The sequence below is a fragment of the Rhopalosiphum padi genome, chromosome 1 (assembly GCF_020882245.1).
Source record: "Rhopalosiphum padi isolate XX-2018 chromosome 1, ASM2088224v1, whole genome shotgun sequence".
Taxonomy (NCBI): domain Eukaryota; kingdom Metazoa; phylum Arthropoda; class Insecta; order Hemiptera; family Aphididae; genus Rhopalosiphum; species Rhopalosiphum padi.
The window spans coordinates 26748808-26775832 of NC_083597.1; the positions used below are offsets into that span (position 1 = coordinate 26748808).

The 27025-nt window shown below is 27.7% G+C and overlaps 1 protein-coding gene across 1 annotated transcript; it reads right to left on the reverse strand.

Annotated features, from left to right (window-relative positions):
- LOC132932457 (sodium-dependent serotonin transporter) lies at nt 1-25751 on the reverse strand. The gene is made up of 12 exons (XM_060998840.1): nt 25592-25751; nt 18337-18608; nt 15667-15801; nt 9500-9713; nt 8995-9133; nt 8045-8179; nt 7756-7984; nt 7597-7695; nt 7229-7374; nt 2151-2351; nt 943-1113; nt 1-182 (listed from the first exon to the last, which is right to left on the reverse strand). Exons 2-12 carry the CDS (start codon nt 18602-18604, stop codon nt 60-62), a joined length of 1860 nt encoding a protein of 619 aa, XP_060854823.1. The 5' UTR covers nt 18605-18608; nt 25592-25751; the 3' UTR covers nt 1-59.
- Between the last annotated feature and the right edge of the window lie 1274 nt (nt 25752-27025).

Sequence of the window (27025 nt, forward strand, 5' to 3'; positions counted from 1 at the left end):
TTTCTTTTTTGTTGTCATTGTTGTTATTTTGGTCGGCCGGGTCAGACGAGCCATTCCAATCAGACGTGCGTGCCGCCACCACCACCCCCGCCGCTGCCACCTCCGTGCACGGCCGATGCAATTGCCACGATGCCCCGGTCGTCCGGTTCCGGATCTTCCGGTTTCATGATCAATCTGATTCTCTGAAAGGGTTAACATAAAAACGGATTTCTTCGATTATTATAATAATATACGATTAATATTATTTTTTCTATAACCGCTAACCTACGAAGTGAATCTAATTTTCAGAAAAAAAATTACGCTAACGTTTTCACAAAACGTATTGTTTGAAGTCATATTACTAAATTAATATACTTATACATCAAAATGTAATTGAAAAATATCAATAACGATTATACAATTTTTCATTTTATTATATACATATAATATGATTTTGTAAATACAATGTTTACGATTTGGTTTTAGGCCTTACATACATAATATAACTGTCAAAAAGGGCGGGCCCCTTGTACCCCTTTGAATCCACCACTGACACAGTAGAAAGTAGAAATCGCTTATAGTGAAATAGTTAAACAATTTATAGCTGTCAATATAAACGATAGACGTAACAAGTAATAATAATATATAATCCCATACACCTCACCTAAATTCTAATGACTTTCAAGGTTATTGTATTAGATAATTTGTTCTTTGATTAAGTTTCTCAGTATCTTACAAGACGATTGGGAAAAGAAAATTTATGCTTATATTTCAATTTTTCTCAAATATCTAAATTAGAATATTCTAATTTATAGACACAATAATTTTTAAATTTAATAACTCCAAAACAATAAAATAATTTACAATAGTAACAACCAAAAATGTTACTAACTACAAATTAAATAACATTAATTAATGAATTATACTTAATATTTAATTCGTTAAAAAAATAAAATAACAAACCTGCATAAATGGACCCGGTGTCTTGTACACTTTGTAAATGAAGTAAGCAGGTATGCAACTGATCGAAGAAGCAGTCATCAACCACCCCATATTAATACTCCAATCCGGATAAACATACGAACCTCCAGCCATCATATCTTTGTATCCCAATATTGAGAATACAAAAATTAACTGAAAAATATTTAATATATACTGTTGTATGGATGCATAACATATTTTATAAAATCTTTTTTTTATTATTATTTTATTTTTAGTCTGGTCTTAAGAATAAATATTAAATTTTATTGTATTTATAAGGAATACAAATAACTTAATATTAATATATAATAATATTTAATTTAAACTTTTTATGACACTCAAGTTATTCAGTTTAAGAAGTAAATAAATGCTGAGCCTTATCACTTTTTTCATTTAAATTGAAAAAATAAATGAATAAAGTATATTGGATATTTGTTGAAAATTGATTGGTTTTTTAAACACACAATTAGCTATTAAAGTCAAAAAGTTATATCAAGACGCATTAATAATATGTTAACGCATATAAATGTTACAATTTCAACAAAAAGATCAATTAATTATATAACTTTATTCATTGATATAGGAATGACATATTTTCTTAATGGCGGCGTACAACTGTAAAACTGATTCAATACGGAAATAAATTTAAGTCATTAAAATTTTCACTTCCTTAGGAATCAATAAATTTATTTTCTATTACTTTCTTCTACTTTTATTATAATTTGCAAAAAAATCATTATTGAAAAAATTCAGTGTTCTACAAATAAATAAATTAATTTAAATTGAATAAATCTATTACGGGTTATTAAAATATCATGTTTGAGGGATCATTAACCCACTATTAAATATTAAATGAACAAAAATACAACTCGTTACATAATAGTAACAATACATTTGTTAAATCTATTAAAGTAAGTTATAACAAATCCTAAAAAGCAATCATTTGAATTTATATCCAAAGAAAAATAACTTTAAAATACACAAATTCCAAATTAATAACAACTCTTATCATGAAAAATTGTCCTATAAAATAGTTTCCCAATATACAATTTAATAAACCCGTGTAATTAAAACAAATAATAAACACGATAAATCTTATTACCGCGGACAACTGAACCTAAAAACGTGTTTGAAAATTAAAAACCAATAAATGCAAAACGTATTACTGTACAAGAATGTAATGAGCTTACCAACAAGAACGCGGGGCTTATGTAGCACCAACACAATCTCCAGAATAGACCCGGTCTGTGACCGATCATCATTTCGATATCGTTTGCGAACCGATCCACTCCATACACCCAACAAACCGCTGCTGCCTCGACAAACACAACAAATAGTATGGCGATTCCCGGTCCGAATACGTTCAGCAATGTAATTAAATAAACTCCACCCTAAATGTGATAATATTAAATGGAATTATTATTCATCTATTGATATTACATGATATATTAGTATAAATAATAATAATAAATGTATTTTGACTTGCAACAATTTGTTTGTTGACGCAAAACGTTCGAATTATATTTTGTGCAACTCAACGGTCAAGAAAACATATTAACTAGAAAAAACACTCTCGAAAAACATTAACAGCTTTTTAATTTTTTTCAATTTAATTTCTTCAACTTTCGAGCTTAAACATTTAAATGATTTTAGTCATTTATAGACTGGTATTCTAAAGTTAAGTTCGTATTAAAACATATTTTTATAAGAAGCACACCGATAATGTTAACATTTTTTAAATTAAGAATTTTTTATTATTATATTAAACGGTTATTATACGGATATTTTACGGTTCATGGCAAATCATTAATAAAACAGGGTTTAGTTTCTAATAACTAAAGTTACCGAAACAAAGAATTATCAAAACTAAATTTGTTTGATTTCTTACGTATTTGATTCAAATAATTGTTTTAGTCATTTTAACTATTAATTAATTATCTTTGTTTTACATATCTTTATTTTCGGAACATTGATTTATTACATTTAAATGTAATAGTTAATTAAAATACTAAAATGTACTAAAATAATTAATGTATAAAGTTTTTAGGTATAGTAAAATATAACGTATTAGTCGACAATCGTAATTGTAATCTTCATTACAATTTTCGCATAGATTGGATACATTTTTAACTTTATTATTATTATGTAAAATATTGTTTTAAGAGTAAATTATTATTGGTACCTCGAGCAGCTCAAACATTCAAAAACATATATATAAATACATATAATGATGTAATTTTTTAACATAGTTTTTAAAAACAACAAAACAATTCTAAGAACGTTAATAATAATAATAAAATTAATAACAAAAAAATAAAACAAACAAACATTAAACGTTATGTGAAATATTTTATGACGTTGACAACATTGTTTAAAGAACTTCAGACACCACACCCATAGCCATGGTCAACCGTAAACTTTTTAACTTACTGTTTTTCCGGACGAAATTATTCTGACAAAAATATATTATACTACTACATATTATATATCTATATATTACTCTATCATCACTATACGTTATATTATACTTTATTGCCATTATTTTCAACATCAACACCCTATTCCACACCCCACTACCAAGCCAACGAACGTTCCATGTAGAATAAGTCGTGTATATAAAAAGTGTTCAATATAAACGTTTTATATACACGTAAATATCATTATATATTGTATTCGTGTGCACCCAGCTCTCGCAGTATAGCTGTAACGGCATCGACGGCAAATCACACGCGTCCTGCAATACCCTCCTGCAGTTGAGTCCTGCCGTATATTATATACGTATGTTATACTATAAACGTGTGTGTGTGCAATATATATGTGTATTTATATGACTGCGCTCAACACCGTATTATATATATTATTATATTAAGCATTCAGCCGGAGTATATATATCTAATGCCAGCCATTAGTGAATCGGTTGAGTATACGCGTTCGGTGGAAATTAATGACCGACCGCCACTAACTTTTGACCTATCAAATTGGATTCAACGAGCGAGCACCCCGATCTTTCGGTGGACCGACGCCCGCGAGATACACGACATTCGTTTTATTGCTCTCGCCACTTCTCCGTTAAAAGCATTCGCGTTCCGAAAGTCCTATAGCGTATAACGCGTGTACGGCAGACACCGTATAACGCAGCCCGCTCCCCCACCACGCATTGCCGGACACTTCGTCGTTGATAGAATAAACGGACGATTAGAACGGCTTAAAGGTTTTCGAATTGGACGGTGATGTATATACTGTATGCGATATATATTATTATATACGTATACGTGCTCGAACAACACCTTTTTAAAATATCTATAATGATAATTGACGACTGCTTCGGGTTTCCCCGGAGGCTGCGGCCGCGGGCTGCACGGCAAACACTACACCACGCGTCAAAATCTAAAATCCTTCGAGTCGGGTATAAATAAGTAATCCTTGAAATCGCCAAGGCCTGAGGGTATATTGTATATAACGCAGGGTATAGGTACCCGTTTAAGGTAAACAGGAAGACGAATAATCAATAAGGTTACAGAGTTGATAAAAGCTCATAAATTCACAATAGAATACGTTTACGTCTTCGTCGTTTCTACAGTATTTAAATATGTTTTCATGCTAAGACCTCTTACTGCAGAAACGTCGCGCGTCCTAAGAATGAAATGAAAAGATTTTCATAAATCGATTCAACCAAAGGCATAAGGGCCGTAACGTGTTAGCATAATATCTTTATATTGAATCCGGAACCGCGTGTAAATTTTAATTTTATGTCAACAACTGTACTATGTGCGTTTTTTGTATTATCATTCTAATAAATAATAATACACATATTGCGTATACCTCTAAAACCAAACATTTACCTTAAACATTAATTTATTATATTAATACAAATATTATTCATGTAATGATAATTTTTTTTATTATTATTATTAAGAATAATAAACAAAATATGACATTGAATGTAGATATAGTATAGGTATTTCAGTCCCACAAATTTTACCACAGTAAATTTTAAACATTTATATACAAAAAAAAACGACAAAATTATGTAGACGGTATAATATAGTAATAATAATAGAATAATAATCAACCATTTATATCTTAGTTAAGAATGTCTACTATGAGATGTCTGATGTTTTATATAGGTACTATGTGATAAGTACGTTGCAACTATTATACCTTGCCTTTAATATCGTACTCTATAATACTCATTTTACGATGCGGCATTGCACTATACACGGACAAGTGAAAAAGTCAACTTCTTAGTGTAGATCAGTCCTTTCTAAACTTGTGTTATTTTATACTTTAGTATTTAAAATAATTATTAATAGCTATTTAATTATTCATTCAATTATATTATAATCTATAAATTAAATCGAAAAAATATTTTTAGGGTATATGAAGGTTATATTTCGGTAATACGTTTAATGAAAAAACAAAAATTAAATAAAACGATTTAATAAATCGTTTAATACATGATTATAAGTTTATAAAATTATACAACTAATAAATTGATACACTAATTTACTAATTAATTAATTTTTTGTCGATTTTATAATCATATTTTTATTATAATGCTTTATCAGCTTAATACATCAAACATTGTATCTGTAATAAATACACAGACTTTTATAGTTTACTTATTATAATTGATTTATATTAACTAGGAAATTACCCCTTTATATATTGTTTTCCTTATTTAAATCTTTTTTTCCAAATGATCAAATAACGATCCGTGTGAAATCGACCGATAATAAATAAATACTACCCTGCATTATTAATTGTTTTCCACCATTAAGTTCTTTGTTTAATAATATATTCTGCAATAATAATATATGGAAATAATTTTTCATTGAATTTAATTCTTATTGATACCTCAGAATCTAATTATTACTGACTATATTGCATAAATAAAAATTATTGTTTGCGTAGTGTAGATTTTAATAATGCATTCTTATATTATAAGACAATATCATTAATAATTTTTTTTTAATAAACTCACAGTTCTGAAAATAAAAAATATATAGTCTCTACTCTCTAAATATATAAATATATATAAATTATAATGAACATCTAATAATACATTCCAGATAAACTAAAATTCAATTAAAATTAATTTATAAATTATATTATGTATTATGTTAATGTTTTTTACAAGTATCGAAAACAGCGAAAGTGCCTAATGTATTAAAAAAGTACGGATTTAATAAAATCACTCAAATCAACATTTAAATAGATATTATATTCTAATATTGTGTAAGATAATTACGCAACATAAATTAATACTTTGATCAATACAAAGAATTACATTATTTTATACTTGTATCTACAGTTTTAGTACCTTTATAGCAAAGATAGGCGGCTCGCGTAACATTTTTAACTTACCCGGTGCTACATTTAAAATTACTTTATAAAAAAATAAAATGTTAAGATCTTTCTTAAAGCTTATTGTAAAACGTAGATATGAATTCTTATCTAGTATTGAACTATAAATTCCAGTTGTAAATTGTATTGTATTTTTTTGCTTTCTGTATTCTCTGGACCGTTAGATTTTTACTTTCAAAAAAATGGCCCCCTAATAGCATTGAGTTATCTCTGTTAAACAGTACACAGTTCTGATAGTAGTACACTTAAGTAAAATCGAATATAAAACCTCAATAATATATTATTATCATAATATAATTTTAAATGGAAAACATTTTCAATAGTTTATAAAATTGTATTTAAATGGTGTATATGAGGAAATAATTCATATTCTATTTGATCAAACAATAACCGAACATTTAACTTAGTCACTCAATGATGGTGTGAAGTTTTTTTTCTAAATTGATTATGAATCCCTAAATGTAATACCGTATACTGGCAATACATAATTTAATTTTAGTTAACTAGTGGGTTTGTTGATAACTCATATATTTTACCTACTGTTTATTTGGAATGATTTAATTTTGATTTGGTAGACAAATTTTTTAGACTATTAAGTATTTGAAAAAATAAATAAATATGAATAATAGGGATAGTAAGCAATGATTTTTTTTCAAATGGTAAAAAAATTTTTCGCTATACTTTTCCTTAATAAAACAATATGTATTATTTTGTATAAGCATCATTAACATACTTTATTCGTAAACTGTTAAGTTGACTACGAAGATAAATATTCATAATAGTATAAATGTTTACTGAACGAAATTAAGTATGAAAGCTATCATGATAACTATTTATTATATTAATTGATTAATATAATAAAAAAGTAATAAATTATTAACATAAAAATCGTGTTTCTTACGTATGTAGTAGTTGGTAATGATAGTATATAAATCACTGCTACTAAACCAGCAACAAACAATTCTCTGTGTCGTTTTAGTACATTAGGATACTCATCACAAAGACCAGTTATGATCGCCTCCAAACCACCGAATGTACTATCCAAACCTGTACCAAAATAAATATTATGTATATCACTTAATTAACGTATATTTAAATCTAAAAGTACACAATGTTTGTTATTATTTTTTAGTTTGTAAAAATATTATTAAAAATTCATAGAATTTATAAAAAATGCAATAAATCATCAAGTAAGTTAATCGAAATCTATAAGAATGAATACTAACTGTAACACTATAGTACTAATAACTTAATTCAAAATAATATTACCTAATGTGATGAGTAATAAAAAGAATATTAGGGCCCACATAACTGAACCAGTCATCATAGCGATTGCTTCTGGGTACACGATAAATACCAAACCCGGCCCTGTAAGTCAAAAGAAATTAAGTAAACAATACATTAATGACTTAATATCTCAAGACTTACCATCGGTTCCCACTTCGGCTATACTCTTGTTTTGTACGTGTGCCATATAACCGAGCATAGTAAATATAACGAACCCAGCAAGGAAACTGGTGAAAAAGTTTATTGAACTGGTGAGTATAGCATCCCAGTAACAGTTGTTGTTGAACTTGTTGTAGCTGGACAGGGCGAGGAGAGTACCGAATCCTGGACCCAGCGAGAAGAAGACTTGAGACGCCGCGTCTATCCATACCTAATAAAATACATTCAATGCGTGTGTAACGAATGGTTAAGTTAAAATTTCAATATGCACCTTTGTGTTAACGAGCTTGTGCCACTGCGGCGTCAGATAATATCGTATTCCCTCGCTAGCACCCGGTAACGAGATGCCTTGGAACAATAACATGAACAATACAACGTACGGCGCAAGAGACGTGACCCAAACCGCCTGAACAAAAAAAGTCATTTATCGACTTAACGTATGTATATATACATTATACATATGTAGTACTGGTATAGACCATAAACACGCTAGTGAATACATAATATTATAGTTCATGTGTCTTCCGTGGCTGATTCGTTAGTTAGTGGGTCGTGTTTATCGCGCGCAGCGATAATAATATACAGTGGCCAACGTATTTAATCAAAAGTCTCCGGAACGATCCAGTCCACCGAGAAATAAAGTGGGAAAAATCGTACCGCACAACGGTTCAATCTATAATTCATTAGACGTCAAACAGATAAAAACACGAGTAATAAAGGGAGTAGTGGATGTGAAACGGCGTTCAATCACACTCTTTCTCGCTCTCGCCGGTCAGTCTCGTATAAGGGGCTGATGATTTTAAAAACAGTGAGCATACGATAACGGATTCTTTTTCGTCCCCACAGCCTCACCGCACTATATTATAAACTATATACCTAAACGTACCATACACTTATCGGTAATGAACCGAGCTCGCTGCATACAATAACAAGTCTTGTGCCGACTACTTAGGCTGATTGACTGCACGCCATACTCGCGCCAACATATTATTACACTTAGTATTTTTTTTTCCGCTTCTTTTATTTTCTATTATTTTCCTTCTTTTTTAACCTCGGCTAATAAACTATATACGTAATTTATACGTTTACGCACCTATACAGTATAAGACCACATATCGTATCGAGATTGGAGGACGGGATCAACAGTCATTTGTATTTGTACCCACGTGGACGGTCCGGTGAAACATTTTTAAACGACAACACTTTACAATATATACTTACCATGCCTGTGCTTCTTACACCCTTCCACAGAGAGAAATACACCAATAGAAATACGGCCAACAAGCACAATGCCAGCGACCACTTTATCGGTCCAATTCTATCCAACCCATCAGCTCTGTGTTGTTCCAAAACGCTCCTCCTGCAAATCGTTTTCATGTATCATAATACCTAACTAATATCATAATAATATTATAATACTAGGTAAGTAAACATATATAATATGATCAGTGGCGTAGCCAGGATTTTTCTTCTGGGGAAGAAGACTGATCAATTTTTGTAAAATACAATTTAAGATTTTTATTGCGATTTAGACGATTAAAAATTAAAATAATTTTTCTTAATATTTTGGGGGGGAATGCAGCCCCTCAGCCTCTCTCCTGGCTACGTCACTGAATATAATATATTTATTACACGCTTGTGGCGATATTACGAGTATATTCATTTATGAATACGTGCATAAACGAGCACGTTGTGCTATAAGTTTAATTAAAGTAGACTAGATTACTCGAAAAATTCTTTAGCCGGACTCGTCGAAATGTTTGTAAATCCCGATATATTAGTCACCGGTGTGCAGTTCAACGTGTTCCACGGATTGTCGCAATTGGTCCAAGGCAGTTCAGATCTCATCGACGAAAACAGATAATATAGCGCCCAACTAATCACGGTGTTATAATACATGCCCATATACATATCGATTAGGCATATTGCATATCCAACACCTAAATAACAAAAATAACATCAGCAATAATAAAGACGTATTTTTCATGTCAAGTTTCTAAAAACAAATTTTAAAACTATTTATATTAGAACATTTGATAAATTATCTTGTCTTAATATGTTAAAATCATTATTTAATTTATTTTTTTGCAACCCAATAATATGGTTAAAATTTAAAAAAAAATTTTAACGAATAATCAAAATTACACAATTATAATTGGGTTATATCTATAATTATACCAGTAATAGATTAATGACTAACTTTAATCATTTATAATACTTTAAAACCATCTTAATATTTGATATATTTATTGCTGTATTTATGTATATATAATGAAAGTTAGTGTCCATTTTATTCATTTAAAATACAAATATATGAAATAAATTATAGAAAAAAACCTACACCTAAGTTAAAGTGATAGCAAAACATAATTTTCTTCCGTTTCATATCCACCATTTATAATACTACAAATTTTTAGAAGTGTTTTGAATCCCTTGTTCTTCTTTAATATCAAGTCCTTTTTAGTTTAGATAAATGATATTATATTTACGACAATTCAACAAATAACACAATAATTATAGACGTTCATTATACATTCATTATTCAATATAATTTAAAATTAACAAGATTCTCAAAAATGTATATTACATGCTTTATATGTTCAAAATATGCAAAAAAACAATTGTTCTATTTAATCGAGAATAAGCCAAATCGTGAACATATCTGACAAACAATCAATTTGAACTTAAGGAAAGATCATGAAAATGCATAGAAATTCTAGTCCTATTAATAACTATGTTCGGAAATTATATAATATTATGCGTTGCATCTATAGTACGTATACAAATATACAATGTGTTTAATTATACGATTCGTTATAAAAGAAATTAATATAAAGTTTGAAAATAACTTTACCATTAACATAAAGATAATATAAATTATAATACCACTAAAAAAGTAAAATATTAGAATTAAATGTTGGCTCCTCTCACCACAACTCATGTCGAATTTAAATTTGTGAATGTTTCAAATTTTTTATGTGCTTTTATTACATTTCATTGCTAAAATAGCTTAAATTATGAAAACAAATTGTTTATCCTCCCCATTTTATTAACTTATACGTGAAAATGGTAAAATTAAAATTTGTGCCTTAACAACGGGACACAAAGCTGTGAAAAGTAATGATATCCCATTTCATAAATTTTCCTCGCTTATTATATGCACTGCAGTAGTAATGCCTGCACTTAATAATATTGTATGTAATCAATAAGTATTAACTGCTATTTACTTATTCAAAAATGATTGCTATAGAAATATACGTTTCAAAGTGTATATTGAAATGACGGTTAGTGTAAATATAATATGAAATTCAACCTTATAAGTGAGACCTATGCTAATAATACACATGCGCACTGATGAAGTTGTACAGTTGCAGTGTATGGTGGAATTCAATTTTGATTGATTTTTCGAACAATGTTTCAAATTGACATCTACAGCCGGCCGATATAGCTGTCTCGCTGTATTCGTTATAAGGGACTTGTTGTGAATAGTATCATTAATTGCTAATACTTATTAGTTAAACACTAAAGATACGGCCATCTTTACTAGTAGCGAATTAATAGCTATGGAAATACGACGCGCGTTCGAAAATATGACTTAATGATTGAATTACGGCTAAATGGTATCGTCAGTTTAATTTCGCAACATTTATACGATTCCAGATTTTGATCCAAATGCTGAAACTCAAGAATGAATAAACTTCTTAAAAACCAGATTAATATTAAAACTTATTTAGAAATTGCAAACTTGAAAAAATTAAATATAATAAAAATATAATTACATTGAAATATAAAGTGAAAGAAAACACTCAAGTTTTTCTCTGTCAATATTTATACTTCAATAAAATCTAAAAATAATATATAATATTTATTTTAAGGAAAAAAATCGTTAATTCTAAATATTAAGAGTTTCAATGATTTTGTATTCTAAGCAAAGCGATAAACGTTTTGAATTTATAACGATGTATATGTTTTATTTAATCTGTCGTCACCTTTTGCAAGGGGTGGAAAAATGCTTAGATTTTCATTTTTGGATTTCTGATTGCATGTTGGATCTAGTTAGTACTTTGAGAAAACAAATGAAAAAAATCATATTAAATTGAAATATATTCATATGAAAAATAATAGAAAACTTAAATTTATTCTCAAAAAAAAAAAAAACTGTACTATGATGATTAATACATAAAGTATTTTTTTGGATTCATATCTCTTCAATAAATAATTGAGTGTATATTATTCAGTTGATAAATAAGATATCAAAAGCTTGATAGATTGTTATGATATATTATTTTGAGTGTAAAACTTTGCAATATTCTTAAGGATAAAAAGGCTTTTTTTAGTTTTGAACTGTATAATTTTCAAAAAGTTTTTTACTGCAATTGGGGCGGATATTTTTAAATTTGAAAGCAATGATAAATCATTTCATTTGAAAAATGATGTTGATCATACCTCAACGGTTATTAGAAAAATGATCAAGTTTAAAAAATAAAATATTAATGCTTATAGTTAACATTTGTCATTAATGTTTGTTAAATAAATGTTAGTTCGACTTTCTTAGATGCTATTGAAACCCCTAAAAGTTAACCATACCTACCTATAATTTATAAACGATTTTCAAGTGAAATTTGAACACTGTAAAATATTTTATGCTTTGTATTGGCAGAAAAGTGTCTATATGGACTCGATAAGAGTAAAATTAATTTTGTGTTTGTGTTAACTAATACTCAAATAAATAATTAATCACATTATACAATTTTTATAATCAACATTGACCACGGTAAAAAAATTATTTAATAATAATAAATCATGTGTAAACTATACCAGCTTTTTCTTAAATGGATTGGAAGCAGTGATTTTCTGTTTTTGTCTTGCACACTCGCAACATAGAATTATAGACGTGGTATATTTCCAACGTACTGATTGATTGAGATATAATAAAGTGATAAAAATCCTAAAAACAAATTTTGATTTAACGTCAAGTCTACTTGAGATCAACTTTCTCACATTTTTGATATTATCCCCCAAAATCCTAAAAACGTTATAGTAAAATGAGTAATTAAAAATTGACAAATTATTCAATTTTTGGAGAAGTTAAAATCAAAAAACCAAAAATATGGGAAAGTAAATTTCAAAAAGACTTGACGAAAAATTCAAATCTGTTTTCAGAATACTTATCGCTTCATGATGAATCGGTATGTTGAAAATAGAACACGTCTATAATTCTATGTTGCGCGTGATTAGACAAAAACGTAAAATCACCGCTTACGATCCTCTTAACGTTATTTTATACTTTGATTTTTACAAATAAGTTTATTTTAATCCAAAAAATAGTATTTTTGGTTTTTGAAAATTAGATTGTAGTAAAAAGAAAAAAATCGAAGCCTAACTACTAAAAGTGTGTGAAAATAAACTTTGATTTTAGACTTAAATAAAAAGTTATATATTTTATTAATTCCAAGCTCCGCAGACTTTTAGATATTTAAAGAGTATAACGAATTGTTGTTAAACGTTAAATGTTTAGGGAGAAATAATCATAAATTGGTATAAAAACCAGATCGATGGAGCCCTTTAGTATCCTATTAAAACGACAAAGTAAATTAATTCCAAAACTGTTTTAACACGTTCGTAAAGTTTTTTTTTGAAATCTTATTGTCATTATAACGCGAAGTATAATATTATACTAAACTTACTATATATGGTTCTCGATATTGCGAATATCGTAAATTGGAATGATATGGTTCGCTAACGGTGAAAAGCAAAAATTGATGATCCGAATAAAATCGGCAAAAACTTATACGACTATGACAATTTTTTTCCCGACCTCTCATTATTGGCCAAATCATTACTTTATCTCGTGCTACAGACAACGCACGTTTGCAACTCTTCTTGCAATAAGTATAACAAAAATCACGTATGGACACGTAGCAAAGGATGATATAATGATGAGCGGGAATCAAAATGAAAACTTGAAAAAAAAAAATTATAACAATAAAATAAAATAAACCCTCTTTTTTGGAAAACTGAAAGATATTGACGACTGTTTACAAGGGTAACGATGGTATTATAGGGACCAAACTGTTTGCTGCTGTTTAATAATTATATTATATTATACTTTTTTCTCACTAGCGACCGCTTCACAAAACTGCTATATAATTTTAACTAAAACGTTACACGCTATCGTGGCTTAAGTATGATGGCGTGTAAATATTTGTCGTATAGGGTATGCTCTGCAGCAGCAGTCGATCAAGCACCACGGCGGTGGCGGTGGTCATACAAAACAGTTGTTATAGAGTGAACGTCAATATTGACAATGGAAAATTGCTTAAGGTCAGACCGTGTTCCTAAATCACGATTCAGTTTTTTTTTCGCCTCATAACAATAGAGACAATTCAAAACAACGAATAATTTTTTTATTATATTCACATAATCATAATATGTCATGACATGATATTACACATTTAATAGACCGACTTGTCTTTAATTCATTCGACTCGAGCGAGCACAAAAATAATTGTTTTATACAATAATCAATTAAATTGTATAATAATTAATTATATTATTATAGGAATACAATAGGAATTAGAAATACTTCTTCCGCAGTTAAATTATATAGTAAATCATTTTTTAAACGAAATTTCGTTAATGGTGAAAATTTATTGTTAATATTATTGACTATTTTATACAAATATATTGATAATGATTTAAATAATAAAGTATAGTGATATCTCGATTTATTCTTTAGTAAATAAGTTAAATATGTATATTATGTATAACTATTATTAATTTTATTCGTAAAACGGATTTTTTTGGCAAAGTAAATCTTTTCATTTCGATTACCAAACTGTAAATATATTAAAACCATGTACCAACCTATCATAACAATCGAGGAAAATAAATGTTCTTTTTTATCTGTTTTTTGTTTTTATTTTTCGTTTTTGAGTAATATGGACCAAAATTCCAAACAAATATCAAATGTAAATTTCAAATCAGTAAAATACACTACAGATATATTAATATACTATTTAATATTAATATTGTAGGTACAATTTTAACTAATTATGATGAAAAATTAATAGCCATATTAGATTAAGATTAGATTTTAGAATCATTAGATTGTCAATAACAAATAATTCTAGGATTAATATTATCAATATTTTAAAATATGTTTCAGTTTTATTTACGAGCCGGTTATTTGTTTAGGTGTTTTGGAGAGAATGTATTTTTCTTTGCAATTATTGGAACTCTGAATACAATAGCTATTGAAAAACTCTTACTAGGGATATTACACGGAAAAAACTAAACGAATACAAACAACATAGTAAAGTAACCAAATATTTGAAGCAACCCTATAATATTCCCTATTGGCTAATAATTTATTGCTCGCTACGTCGTTTTAAATAAGCTCTATTGGTTTATTTGTTTCACATTTTTGCATTTAATGTATAATTCAAAGGCTCAATGTTTGTCGTAGACTTGAAAATGCTCTCAGGAATCAATTGTTTTCCCGTTCTCTCCCAGTGTCCTTTCTTCTCTTTATTTTGTGCCTTTATTTTTTAATTTCCTAGTTACTCTTTTGTGCAGCTACTGTTAATGCAACTGAAAACAAGAGAATAAAAAACAAAAGTTCCAGCCAATACAGCAGATCATCGTTCAATTATCATAAAAGACCGGATATTCATCCTAAGTATTTTTCGATTCTTGAAACCTTTTCTTTTTTTCCATTCCCCTCCTCCTTTACCATTGATTTAAGACGTACATTACTGCAGGCTACCCCTATTTCTAAATCGATAGTTCTTCAAGCAAATTGTTTTGTTGTAGAACATTCCATTATTGTACGCTTTCAAAGCATTCCATGAGTTGTTTTTGATAAGGGATATGAACATTTAAATACTCTACCTTTTAGAGCCGGGCAAATCTTCTTCCACACTGTGAGACATCCACATCGATGGAACTGTCCTAGTGCCAATTCCATGTAAAACAAAGGCAATCCACCAAATACCAACATCACCACGTACGGTATAAGAAACGCACCTAAATAAGTACATTAAATGGTTATATTTTTTTAATAATAAGAACATTTCAATTTAACGCAAAAACATAATAATTTATAATAAATAATTGTAAATCCATTGTTATTATAAGTAAGTAGAGTCATATTTTTTAAAACCCAAATCATCTGTATAATATCTATAGTATACATATTTTTTTTTTTTTTTTGCTTATTGTTATTAAACTATAATTTATACAATATTCAATGATAATATAACATCATTATTGGATTTAATTATTATTTATTATTTGGATTGAAGGATAATTGTTTGCATTTTACAATATTGGCAGGTTTTCTTAAACGCACCTATAGGCACGTTATTTGCACTCAATCACGGTCTATAATGTTGCGTCATATCGTTACTTATTTTTCGATACAACAGCGCGTTTCAGTGTTCGCGTTTTGCATTTTTAACAATAGATCGAACAGAGTAACTAACTTACTTGAACCGATTATGAAACATATTTTTAACGCATTACACTATGAAAGTGCATTTGGTCTTAAGAACTCCGAGTAATATAATACATATATGACTATATATATATAGTCATATTATAGATCTCAAATACTGAAATGCATATAGTCACAATGAAAATAGCAGCAGCAGAAATACTATTATTTCCTTTTAAACTTAATGAGGTTGGGTGAATAGATGTGGTTTACCGGGTCGGGAAACACCGATTCAATTAATTTCACAACAATCAATCCGTTCGTGTTTGTTCTGAGATTTATCATCGAACAGTTTTAAACGTGAACGCAAGTTTACATATTAATTGTTAATTTCCAAACATTTTTACTTTAAATTATATTATTATTAATATTATGTAAATATTAAGTAATTGCCACACAAAAATAACATTGATTTGCTATGATTTTATTTATTTGATTATCGGTTCTGAATATTTGAACCTTTGCTAAAAATTTTAATTAAATTATTATATTACATAGACTTTTAGTGAAATTATGTATTATACATTATAATGATATTACGATGATATACACAGATTGTTTTTCTTGAAATTCCAAATACTTCAAAGTAACCAAGTACTTATTACATTTAACAACAATGAAAAACAAATAAGACATAACTAAATAATTAACTTAATTATTTTAAATATATATAAGAGCTAAACAAAATAATGCATAAAATTAATAAATTAATTATTATATAGGTACGGTTGTATGTCGCGTTTTAAGGTTTTTTATTTTTAACATCTAGATTAGATGAATAATAGTAATTATAAGGTAATTAGCAATTACTAAGTCAATCAAATCGTACGTTTCATTAAATTAATAAATTACTTATTAGTATAATTAATAATTTGAAACCTCGGCTATAACTAATAATTATACTTTTGACAAACACCACGTCCAAACTATTATTGTTCAGTTTACATACAGACTATAACTGATGTATTTTATATTTACTTTGCTGATAACCAGAACAAAAATTATTATTACATTACAAAAAAATATTAAAGAAAAAAAGTTTTTATAATTTTTAATATTTCTATTTTGTACATAATTATAATTATATACAGAATATTGATTAAACGCACTCAATTAAAATATCTATGTTCTAGTTTCTATTATTTTTTTTTTATTAGAAAACCTATAATCAATATTTACGTAACACAATAAGTAAATCTGTAGACATGTACCCATGTTATATAACTTTGACTAATTTGACAAGAGAAGCTATCCATTGATCTTCAAACCCTTCAGAACTTGATTTAATTTAATTTAATTTAAAAGATCACGACACTAATGTCTTTTAAAACGACAATAGCGGAGGAAAAATTTTCGGGGAGAAAAAGTCCAGTTAAAATCGTTATATTGTTAAATATTACAAAATTAATCAAAAAATAATTTTTCATTACATTCAGAAGTTAATAAAAACAAATCAGCTGTATTAAACAATACTAAAAGGAATAGATATAATAACCGAAAATCAAAAATTAAAAAAGATACTCGAAATATCTAATATTTAATAGGTATGTTAAGTTGTAAACACATTTTATCTCCTGTATATTAAATTTTATTATATGAAATATACGAAAAAAGTTCTAATAATTTCGAATCGAATGTTCGATTTGTATTAATTTAGAATTATCTCCTCTAAAATGTATTCAATTCAAGTTCGATAAAGATAATAACAATAAACTAATTTCCAAGAGCTTGATAACTGTACCTACTATAAATATGTCTCGATAACTCAAATAATCGAGCGTGTATGATAACGACCATTTTAAACTTAAACATGCTTTTGTTGATAATGTCATATTTAAGAACTTAAATCCTAAAGCTCATTACAATATATAATAGTCATATTTAAAATCGTTGAGATATTTTAGCTTATAATAATTTATACATCATAACTCATAAGTTTGACTCTTTGTAGTTTACTAGTTTAAAATACAAACAATTCATCGGAAAATGTACTTAATTTTTAATATAACAGACATATTTCAGAACTTAAATTTATAAAGTATTAAAAAATTAAAAATTATATTTACCTCCACCATTTTGATAACATATGTAAGGAAATCTCCACACATTGCCCAAATCGACAGCAAAACCGACTACCGCCAATAAGAATTCAATTTTCTTCTTCCATGTTTCCCGGGGTGGCAGAGGTCTCCTGATTTTCTTGCACTTGTTAGAACCACAAAACGTCGTAGGTGGGCCCATCATTGCTACTAACTCTTCATCGCCATCTTCCACACATTCGTCGTTCCCACCACCTCCACCTTCCATATCACCGTCTCCCGCACCCATCACCATGTCACTGAAATTAATATCAACATTGAGATTTATGGCACATACAATAATATTGTCGTGGATAATATTATGATAAGATAAAAAAAAAAAAAAACCATGAAATGTCAATACCCAACTTTGGTGTAATTGAATATAATTACATATATTATTATTTATTGTTTTATATTATATCATATAATTATATATACGCCTTTAAAACATCAATGACTTCGTTTTTTATTTATTATTTGATGATTTTTAACACACACATTGCAACAGCTGAAATTTAAATATCCATATATTTGAGTATATGGGTTTTAGAACGTAAAAAATGTTTGAACATTTATTTTTATATCCGTTTCGGTTTCTTCGTTGATATTCAAACTGACCAAATTATACAAATATATACATGTTACGAGTATATTATACACGACAGGCTGTTAAAAACACTTGTTATTTATGCGCTAGTAGAAATCTGATTTATTGTCGCAAGTAAAAAAAAAAAATTGATCATCGATCATTCGAATTATAATATGTACGCGTATCAAAGGTTTGATACGGGAAATACGAAAATACGTATAATAATAATAGTTATCGTTTGTAAAAGGCGAGTGATTGATTTTCACGTCAGTAAATATTTCGGTGCAGAGCTCGTTTATCGGTTGTCCGGCGGTGACTATACGGCGGCGGCGGTTGTGGCAGAAGGAGCGGCGGAAGACATTCGTTTGAGCCGGGGACGGACGAATATTTTTGCGATCAAACGTCTGCACAGATCGCATTTGCGTCGTTAATGAAATATATCGTTGGACATTATTTTATCGTCGTTGCGTTTACAAAATATGTTTTCCCCTCGTAATAATAATAATAATAATACGAGTAAATACCCTCGTGGCAGATCCCGAACGGGCGAGGATGGTCGGATAAATAGTCCTTAGAAGTCGTATCGCGCGTGTACGAGTATAACGTGTGTGTGTGTGTGTGTGTGTGTTTGTGTGTATTATGTATAATATAGACGACGGTGAAGGCAAAGGCGGACGTAGATCGTTTGTCACTCACAGGGTTGTCTGGTGCTGCTTTTGCTGTTGTTGACTGGCGTGTACCGCCGCTGGAATGACGCGGACCTCGACCCCGCGTAGCGGTCGGAACGCTCGGCAACATCCAAGCACCGGTAGGGTAGGTATATTATGTTATATTATTATACATATTTGATTGAAATCGACGAGGAATCTGTTATCAGTAGTGACGCCCGACTTACGAATTATTATTATTATTATTATTATACATGTATATAGACTATGTAAAGACGCCGCCGTATAATAATACTAACAAGTATCAACATCATAGCCGCGGCATGCCGGTGTATTGTACACGTGTATGTAAATATACGTAAATATACGAGTAAATTCGTTCGAAACCCCGAAATGACAGAGCGATGACGCGTGCGATAACCCGCCCGACCGCCGCCGACTCGTGTCTCGTGCAAAACTTTGAAACGGCCGTCGAAATAGCTATATAGATAACTACGCTGTACGCGCGTTTATATCATGTACCTACAAGCTACCTACAATATTATATCATTATTGTTGTTGTTACTCGCGGTTTTCCCGCAGCTATCGCCGTTGTTTGTTTTCGTGTTTTACATGATATTATATTATGTACCCTTTGCTGTTGAGTCGTTTACAAAGTCGAGCCAATATTAAAATGTTTTATAGTCCAAATGTCCGCAGTAATTTTTCAAAAATAATTATTATCGACGGTCTTAAGAGTTAAAAGGAGAAACAATGATAATATTTTAAAAATAAAATCTTTATCTTTGTTTACCATGATATAATATTATACATATCAAATGTACTGAACATCTGAACTGTGTAGTGTCTGATGGTAGATGTATAATTTTTGTATCTATTCAAGAATCTGGGATATACCTACATACCTTATTGATTTGTACTCAGATGTTTCTGAGTATAGGATTTTCTTAAAGATAATATTTACAACTTGACAATTTTAATCTTAAACGCGCCGAATACCTAACGAATTTTCGGTACATACTAAGTTAAATTATAGTAACGTTCTGCATACATAGAGTACTCGTGTATTACAATTCAACCCATAGAACATATATTTTCGTAGAAATTTATTGGAATATATTTTAAATTTTAAAATATAAACTAGCAAAATCGTTTGAATGGTTTTAATTTAATTAAAAACATGTATGTAATAAAAAAATAAAGGGAACTATAGACATAACAGGAAAAGTAAAGAGGTAAAACATGTCATTTAATGACAAATGATCTTTGATTAGATACAGATACTACAGAATAATATTTTTGTTGTAATAAAATAGTCAAATATTATACGGAGTATAATAAATTGCATTTTTTCATCTGCCTGTTACAATAAATAATACACCACATCTTAAAAATATAATCAATAAATATCGAGAGTATTTACTATTAACTTCATTAGATAACAAACATAAGTTATACTGTATCAACTTTGATAAATAACACCGAGGACATGTTTTAAAAATTATTTTTAATTTCAGACAAATTGTAAAACAATTTAATAAAAAGACACAATACAACACTTTCTATAGTTTAATAATATTGTAATATCTGTACGATTATTTTATAAGCTGAAGTCGTAATGACATATTTAAACAAGCAACTATTCGTGTGAATAAATAAAAATGAAGTACTAATTAATCATTAGATTAAAAAAAATCTCGACAAGCTAAATTATACTACCATTTTTCTAATGTCTATTATAATTGAAGTGCCGTCGGGGGTATCTCAAGGGTTGCATCAGTCTGTAAATTTAAATTCTTTAAAGTTGTTGTCTTTTTTTTAGCAGTTTATAAAATTATTTTTATATGCAAAATGTATATTTAATTAAATATAATTTAATTTAATTAGGTACTAAATGTATTATTTTAGTTAATCTAAATTAATAATTGCTTAGTAAAAAATATATCAGTTTGATAAAATCAATGCAAATTAGCAAATTATCTTATAAATGAATAATATTTATTTTGACTAAATAAATTAATTAGTTGATATATAATGACTCATGAGGATATAATTTAATTCTTAATCACATAATATGCTCATAAAACAACAAAATATAAAAATCGTTTCTGCGGGTAGGTAACGATTTTCCTTGTATGGAAAATCTAGAATAAATTCAAAACTTTTTAAAATACATTTTTTTTTCTTCAAAAAAACGATTTGAATAATCTTATGAGTTGTAAATATTTTAAACATTTTTTTTTTACTCAGCTTATTGGGTACAATTTATTATCAACTAACGTTGGTGTTCGAATAATTTGTCACGCATTTTATATAATGGTATTTTGGGTTGCTTAAAAAGCGGAACCCGTGTTTTCGACGATACTTGTATGCTATTTAGAAAAATCTGGTGTACTATCGTCAAATGAATAAATGATATAGAAATCAGTTGTCTTTAATAGATTGGTCGCTTAACGATACGATTATGTACAAAGACGCGTTTAGTTTGTTGACAGCTTAAACTGAGAGTTTTAATCCAAACACACGTCAATGTACTTGGGTTTTAAATCTTTAAAGCTAATAACAAACTAGGAAATAGTATTAAATAGAAATTTAAAAAACACAATAGATTACTAATGTTTTTTTAGTAAAATAAAATTGATTTAAAAACGTTTAAGTGATTATTTATAATTTTTAGTAGATATAATGGTATTGTCTCAATAACTTATTTTTATATTTTTTTTTACTTAACTCAAATCATCATATCTCAACAATTACAAGTTAAATATAGCTGCGAAAGAGATAAGCAAAGAAAGTTTATAATTATAATTTCCTATTATTTCCATTATGTAATGACAAAAGGAGCATTAAAAGGATAATAATTATCGTTGGTATAAATAGTAAATAATTCTTCATCTAAAAAATATAAAAAATATTCATTAGTTTTCAAAAATAAATAGGAATCAAGTTTAATTGGAAATTTGTTGAATATCTCAAATTATTAAAAATATAAACATAATACCTATGAATCGAGCATTTTATGAAACATTTATCTACATTAATAGTTTGTACCTATCTAATCATATTTATTTTATCATACAATTTTCTAAAATTTATACTCGCATTCGTAAAAGAATAAATTAAAGTTTAGTCAGTTTAGAAGATATCTTAGTGAACCGTAAAAGATTTGTGCAATCCATCAATCAACAGAATGTGATGTATTATATTTTCATCGTACCGTAAATACATTGTTCTTGATGTATATACATAATAAGTAATATATACGATGAAAGAATTAAGGTACCTATACAATGATTATAATTTAAAATAGTTTCTATTAAGAACTGCGGACACTTTGCAAAGACTTCAAAAATAAATAAATTCATGAGGTTGGCGTAAAACGCCATAGGAATTCCCAAGCGTTATGTTATATTTTATTCCGACCAGCTTTTATAATGGAAATAACACTATTTGGTTCTCACGGCTATTTAAATCACACATTTCATTACACGATAGCATTAAATCCATTAATAACAGTAACGCGGTATAGCTTTGGAGGTGGGATAAGATATATAAAAAATATGTATACCTAAATGCTAATCGATATTTTCTAATTCAATTCTTATGGGTATGTGGTCGTCCCTGTAGTGTTAACCGTGGGCACGTCGTATTATAGCCCGTTACCGCTGTCGCCAAGGCCAATAACACTGGTGTCACAGTAACTTACGTTTTTACAAGAATATACATATTTATATGCTATAGGTATATAACACACCTATATTAATGGAATTTTATAATAGCAGTGTTAGCGGCATATTTCAGAGAAAAAAAAAGTGTAAAAGACGAGGTTTTTATTTGTTTAATGAATTATTATAATATTTAAAATAAATTGTGATAAGTACTTATCTCATTCGTGTTTGATATAATACAAGGTTTTATTGAACGAGAGTGATTTTTCAAATGTTTGACTATAGCTTATCGAGGAGAGACTATATAATGCATTTATAAATTAAGGGTATAAATTCGACTAAAAATTTTAACGTATGTGTTGTGACCGACAATAATGACTGCTAGATTCGAAGCCAAATCAGTAAAGCTGTGGCACAAACACGACGAGTGAACTATTGTTTTTCGTTCATTTATTTATACTTTACATTTTGCTTTGAGAACATCGCGACGATTGAAGAAACATTATTTGTTTTAGTATAATTTTTCCAGGAATATAATATAGATAAAACGGGAATAATATTTCCGAATAAAATACCTATCTATGACAGATTGATGGGTCTATCTAAAACTTATACAAAACACTCGTAAATCCTAACATAATATTATAAGTTCGTATTGTCAATGTCCAAAATAAACCAATAATTAAAGTCATTCTATAATATTGTTAGCATTTAAAATAATCCCGTAACTTATTATAACTATCTAAATATTTATTATAATGACAAAATACAATAATTTATTTATTTATACTCAATTTAGTCAACGGTACCGTTATGATATTTTAGTGTAACATATTTCTAAAATTTGTATTTAGTAAAAGACGATTTTCTTAAAAAAAATGTATTTGTTTATTTGTAATATATTTTATTATCTGTACCTGTTGGGCACAATGTATTAGTAAGGGTATGATACATATAAATATAACACGTCAATAAATTAATAATCAAAAGTATATCATATTTCCCGATTTCCGTGATAAATTTAATGTGTGCAATCATCTATTAATGACATTCACGAATTCTACAAAACTTATGATTTTATTACGTCATGGTTAACAAATACTTGTTATTTTCAGAAGAACCTTATGAAGTTACTACTATATACTTGAAAAAATCTAAGTATATTTCATTTAAAACACTGAAAATATAAAATATAAAAAGAATAACAACAACAGAAAATATCATAAACATGTACAATAAACTAATTCCGCTCAAATTTGGCTTTTTTAATGAAATTATATATTGTTAATATCAAGATATAGTTATTCAAAAATGGGGATCGAGGTTTTTTTAGTAAAAAAAAAAGTAATAATAATAATACTATAATACACTGCTTTCTTTTTTTTTACCTACTAATGAAGTAAAATAAACCCATATCATACAGTATTATGTCTTTTTTCAAAATGTGTATTTAATGTTATTTAATTTTAACTTAAATATTAGATAATTAAATTGTATACAAAGACAATAAATGTATAATTTTTTTTTTCATAGTTAAAATATAATTATTATTTCAATGAATTATAAAATTAATAAAATAATTTATATTACTTGAAAAATTGTTAAATAAGAACATATTTTAAATAACTTTAAAACGTAATAATAAATTAATAATAATCGTGACAAATGTAACTGAATTATATTATTTTTAAATAATAAATATATAAACAATTTTAAGAATCATAATTTGATGTTGATAAAATAATAAATATATCCTAATCTATGCAAACAATTATAGAATTAAATAAAATGAATCAAAATAATGTTGAAAAAATATTTTATTTTAGTAATTCTGATTGTATACCTAAATTTATATATACATATAAAACTTAAAGTCAAAATATTATAAACGTTTATTTTCATTAAGTTCATTTCATCTGTACTTTCAAGCAAAGGATTATCATGATTTATAAAATGTATTCGTATTATTTCACAATAATAATAATTATAAATGACTGATTAAATACTTTTTAAAAAATTAATTTTATTGTTGTATTTTATTCAATAAAATAAAATAAAGTTTATTTAGAATATTTAATAACTATAGTTTATAATAGGTACTGATTAAACGGTTTAGAAAAGTTTATGAAAATAATGTTTTAATAACGTGAAAAATATTAAAATATTATTATATTATATACATTTTGTTACCATCTAACACTTTAAATTTAACATTCACCATATCAATATCGTTTCTATTTCTATTTTAAAATAAACAATCTATTGGTAAAAGATAAAAAAAAAATATCAAACAAGCTACGTAAGTAAAATATTACCTGTCGGCGGTCGAGTTTGCGAGAAGTGACGACCAAGGAGTGCATGACGCGTGCCGCCGGTGCAGTAGTGCGGCTGTAACCGGCGCGCTAAATACACTGCGACTAAACTCAAATCACCCAAAAACCGTTAAAGCCCTTCCGGACAATATTATTTCCTACAGTCACCCCGTGTCTCATGTATAGTAGTGCATGGAAGTTTTAAAGAAAGGAGGGAGGTAATTTACGTTTTAAAACAGCATGCGCACAATCATATGTCTGTATAAACATTTTGCAATTTTAACCTTGTTATGGTGTCGTATATACAGCAGAAAAGTATAAGGCAGTACAAACTTCACTCATCAAGATATTAATTTATCGAAATAAATTTAAATCGTATTATTTATTTCGACATTTGTACTATGTGGTATATCATATCACGACTTTAACGATATTTGTTGAAATCAGAAATACGTAAATATTATATTATAATCTGTAAATTTATTTTATTAATGAATATTATATTTTTAAAAATAAATTTAATAAGATATAGCATGAAAACAATAAATAAACGAGAATTCTAAATAGTATTCAAGCCGAATAAATAATTATTTGTATAGTGATTTTTTTTTTTATGTTTTAATAATTATATTGAATATCTAATACCTACTTTTAAATGTCAGAAAATAAATATTTTAAATACTGTTATTTAAAAAAAAAAATAGGTGATATCTGTACAATATCGTACCAAATAAAAATATACATATGCTAATAACATAATATGTGCATAAACAAAATAATATATATAAAGCTTAGATGCATTTCAAATTCAATTTTTTTAAATTACTTAGTCATTTTTTTTTAACTTAAGTTAATTTAGTACAATAACTTAAGCTGAAGAAGTCATTTTACTGTTACATATGGATGAACTTATTGATTACAATTGGTCAGAGCCAGATTAATGAAATTAGTGGCCGTGGGCAAAGGGAGCCCTAATTTTACAAAAAAATTATTTTTATAGTACTATGTCAATAAATTAATATTTATTAGTTAAATAAGAAAAATATTTTCCTTCAGAGAACAAATTTACATTATATACCTAGTTAATTTATTAAAAAATACAATTTGATTAAATGTTAAAACATAAAATGTATGGTAATAATACAAAAATACAAAAAAATGATTATTTAAAGTATTTTTTCTTGATTTACTTAATGCAAAAGTATCTAAAACGTCATTAAATGAGAGTTTTTACATATGCCATTTTAAATTGACATAATTTATTGTTAATGCGTTCAATCTGTGTAGATCTTAGTCGATTTTTTATTAGAGCCAACTTTTATAATGAACGTTCTGCTTCACAAATCAACGGTATTATCAGGTATATAATCTCAATGCAATATATACATTTGCAAATCATCGCAATAAGATTTTGTTCGTAAAGAAGTTTTGCTATAG

Excerpts from the sequence above, each read along its gene's own strand:
- LOC132932457 (XM_060998840.1), bottom strand. The coding sequence starts at position 18,604 with ATGGTGATGGGTGCGGGAGACGGTGATATGGAAGGTGGAGGTGGTGGG. Across the intron at positions 8,180-8,994 it reads GTGTAAGAAGCACAGGCATG|GCGGTTTGGGTCACGTCTCT; the intron begins GTAAGTATATAT and ends TTTTTTGTTCAG. Across the intron at positions 7,696-7,755 it reads AGCCGAAGTGGGAACCGATG|GGCCGGGTTTGGTATTTATC; the intron begins GTAAGTCTTGAG and ends TTTGACTTACAG.